Source organism: Mus caroli, chromosome 3 (assembly GCF_900094665.2).
Source record: "Mus caroli chromosome 3, CAROLI_EIJ_v1.1, whole genome shotgun sequence".
Classification (NCBI taxonomy): domain Eukaryota; kingdom Metazoa; phylum Chordata; class Mammalia; order Rodentia; family Muridae; genus Mus; species Mus caroli.
The window spans coordinates 103,290,702-103,294,414 of record NC_034572.1 but is presented as its reverse complement, the minus strand read 5'-3'; the positions used below and the strand labels follow the sequence as shown (position 1 = coordinate 103,294,414).

General features: G+C 37.5%; 1 protein-coding gene across 1 annotated transcript in view; it reads right to left on the bottom strand.

The window, feature by feature from the left end:
• The window catches only part of LOC110291167 (calcium-binding mitochondrial carrier protein SCaMC-1-like), a 33,675-nt gene that overhangs the window by 9,325 nt on the left and 20,637 nt on the right, over positions 1-3,713 (bottom strand). The window contains exon 5 of the mRNA XM_021158148.1: positions 2,118-2,276. Within this exon, the coding sequence (XP_021013807.1) occupies positions 2,118-2,276 (159 nt within the window). The remainder of the gene's footprint in view (positions 1-2,117; positions 2,277-3,713) is intronic.

The window sequence follows — 3,713 nt, the reverse complement described above, 5'->3', positions numbered from 1 at the left end:
GAGGGAGGGAGGGAGGGAGGGAGGGAGGGAGGGAGACAGACTGGCTTAATACCTGGTATGTGACTTAGGTTGATCTTAGACCCCTGATCTCCTGCCTCTGCTTCCTCGGTGCTGGTGTTGTTACCACACCTGGCTTTAATTCCCACTTACAATTCCTTCTTATTCTCAACTTTTTTCTAAAGTTTCCTTTTCTTTTTCACATCCTTCTCCTACTCTGTCTGCTTTATTCCTTTCCGTTTTTCATTCTTTTCCTTAAACTACATTTGCTCCATAATTTTAGTTTAAGATTTCTTTATTGTTTGATAATTTCATACATACGTAATGTGTTTTGATCAGATCTGCCCTCGTTTCCTCCCCTCCATCTCTGCCCCTAACCCCTCCATCACCTTTCTGCCTCCATTTCATGTGTTTTTCATGTCTTCTTGATGCTACCTGCATGAGATGGGTGCAGGGCCATCTCCTGCAGCACAGGGAGAGTCTCAGGCTCACATCCTTGGAGAGAACTCTTCCCCCTCCCACAGCAGCCATCCACTTCTCCAATAGCTCCTCAGAGATGGCATTTCATGAGGGAGCCTCCCCTGTCTGTGCTGTAATTTTAGCTGGCCTGATTTTCCACGGGTCTTGTTTATGCTGTCACAGCTGCTGTGGATTCATGTGTGCAGCACCCTATCACAACCAACAAATGTTGCCCCATGCTTTTGCACTCTCCCTAATCCAGCGACCCATGATTATCCCTGCCCTGTAGTAAAATCTCTGAAGTGACGGTTACTATTTCCAACATCATACCATCTCCGCAGGCTGATTCTATATGTCTGTAACATTCTAGGAAATAAGAACTACAATCTTCCATCTTTGCATTTCTTGCACACAATAGGACATTTTCTATCTTACTTTACCCTCCTGGTTCTATTCCCATCTCTGTCACCATTCAACAATGTCTCCATCTATATACTGCTGCATGTGTCTCCATCTGTGTACTGCTGCACATGTGATCATATGTGTACTGCTGTACATGTGTCCATCTGGGTACTGCTGTACATGTGTCCATCTGTGTACTGCTGCACATGTCTCCATCTATATAGAGCTATACATGTCTCCATTTGTGTAGTGATGTACTTGTCTATGTTTTTCCTTTACATGTAATTTTTAAATTTTCTTACAGGTCCAGTTACTGGGGAAACTGAGTTCTCTAATATGCTTCACAACATTTTCAACTTGCCTTTCCTAACAATGGTTCAAATTTAGCTTCCTGGTTGAATAGAGTATGGGTTACACGTGGAGTCAAACACATAGAAGGACAATGGGTTAGTTGTCCGATTTCCATATACTATGTGTATTCTCTATATTTAGATTATTAAACTAAAGCCTTCATTTCCATTGGATAAATTATCTAAGATATCATTATATATCTACTGGAGAAATAAATGGTATATATTCTCCCTTGGTATTTCCACAGTACTAGTGTGGTTTTGGTCTGGCTATATAATGGTGTTTTAATATTTGTTATCAAATTTTTTTTCTCTGATGTATTAGAATTCTTCTAATGGTAAAAAGTGTGTCTAACCCACTATAGTACCTAATGCCCATTAAACTACTAATACCTAGCACACCTGCTGAGTGTGTATGGAACGAATAAATGAAGCTCCCTTAATCCAAAATAATGTCCTTTTAACACACAGCATTTTCTTAAAATGGCATATAAATTGAATATTTAAGCAGAGTTACAGGTTTTGAAAGAACAAAGAATAATTACAGATAATTTACAAAGTTCTTAACTAGGTAACATTACAGTTTTACACAATTATCATGCTATATTATAATAATCATTCTTAATTTAACACCCAAGGCTACCAATATCACCAAAACAACAAAGGACAATAAAACAACCATATATTTTTTAATTACAAATTTGAATTCATAACATTTTTCTTGATGTTTATATTCTTATAGAAAAAAGTATCTAACAAGTATTGATTTGTAATTACAAATTTTAATTCATTGAAGTTTCAATGAGAAGGTACTAAGAAATCTGCCAGGCACTTAAAATCAACGTTAAACTTATCAAGGACTCTTCATGTTACTCCACTCTTCAGGAGTGGGCAAGGCATGCGAACTACCTGCATCATGACTTTCAAGCGCTCCAAAGGTGCTGTACATGTCCGTGTGATCGCACTCGCTATTCCTGCTGCTACTAACCGCTTCCACCATTCTCCAGACATCTTCTCTTGTTCTGTAAATTCATCCGGAATACTTATACTCTCTCCTATATCAATTATCTGATAAACACAAAAATAATTAGACAGTGAAGTGTAAACAGTTGAGAAATAAGAGCATAACTTTCTACAAAGATCAAGAAAAACTTTTCACACAGACGGAAAACTCAACATTTCTTTTTCAGATCACCTCCTATACTGAAGATTGACAATTTACTTAGTACACAGTGCTTATACGCAAATGATTTTGAATAATATTCACATGAAGATTTAAACTACTCATTAAATTCAGTATTAATTTAAAATAATTATCAAACTATTTGTAAAATCTCTTCCATGAAAATAATGTAAACCTGAGAGCAGGGAACACACCACTTCACATGATGTCTGCCACGCAGTAGCTGAGGAAGGAATACTGAATAAATTAATTACCACACTTTATCCCAAATTCTTAGCTGTAACCTAAGTCAGGAGTCAAGAACAGCATCTTATATGCTCCAACTTACTACTTGCAGTGATCTTTTGTTGACCAATTTTCTCTTTAAAAATACATTATTACAATGAATTTATATGCAGCAATTTTACCTTAACAACCATATTTTGTGTCCTGAAGAGTATTTTTGAAGTGTTAAAGCATTATGTTTCGGTAAAGAGTGTCAAACTAGACTTGAAGACTTGGGTTCTATTTATTTCTGTTGATGTAGTAGGCAAGTTACTGCTCTTAGCTTCCCCACATTTATTCCTTCATTCCTTTATTGCCCTTTCAGGAACCTTCTCAAACTATTTTCCCTCTGCCCTGAGGATTTCTTCATAACTCAATTGCTTTCTCTCTAACACAGTCTTGATTGATCAATTCATTTCTGTTTATTGCTTGGCCACCCTTTTACAAAGTAAGTCCAATGAGGCCAACAACCTGGTCTCCTTTGTGTACTGTTGGAGACCTAGATCTTAGCTTAAGATAAGTGTGCTCAATAAATACTGTTGAAGTGACCAGTCAGTTGCTAGCCCTGGGCTTGGTATTCATGGCAGGTCATGCAGAAGTTGGTTTCTGCCTCTGACATTTAGAAACCTTTGTTATTATCTCTATAATAAAGGCACAGGAAAAGATACAATCAACTACAATACAGAGCAATAACTACAACCAAGGCATCCTAAGAAAATCCTACAGAGGCACTGGATGCATAAATGAATTGGACTTGCTGGACTAAGAAAGGGGAGGCAACATTGGTCAGGCAGGGAAAGAAGAATGGATCTGGGGGAAGTTGGGTTGAGATAAGTATGATTAAAGCACATCGCATAAAATCTCAAAGAACTAATAAAAATATAATATTTTAGAAATAGAAATTGTAAATTTAAAAATAGAGAAAGTACCCAAGGAGTTAAAGGGATCTGCAACCCTATAGGGGGAACAACATGATGAACTAACCAGTACCCCGGAGCTCTTGTCTCTAGCTGCATATGTATTGAAAGATGGCCTAGTCGGCCATCACTGGAAAGAGA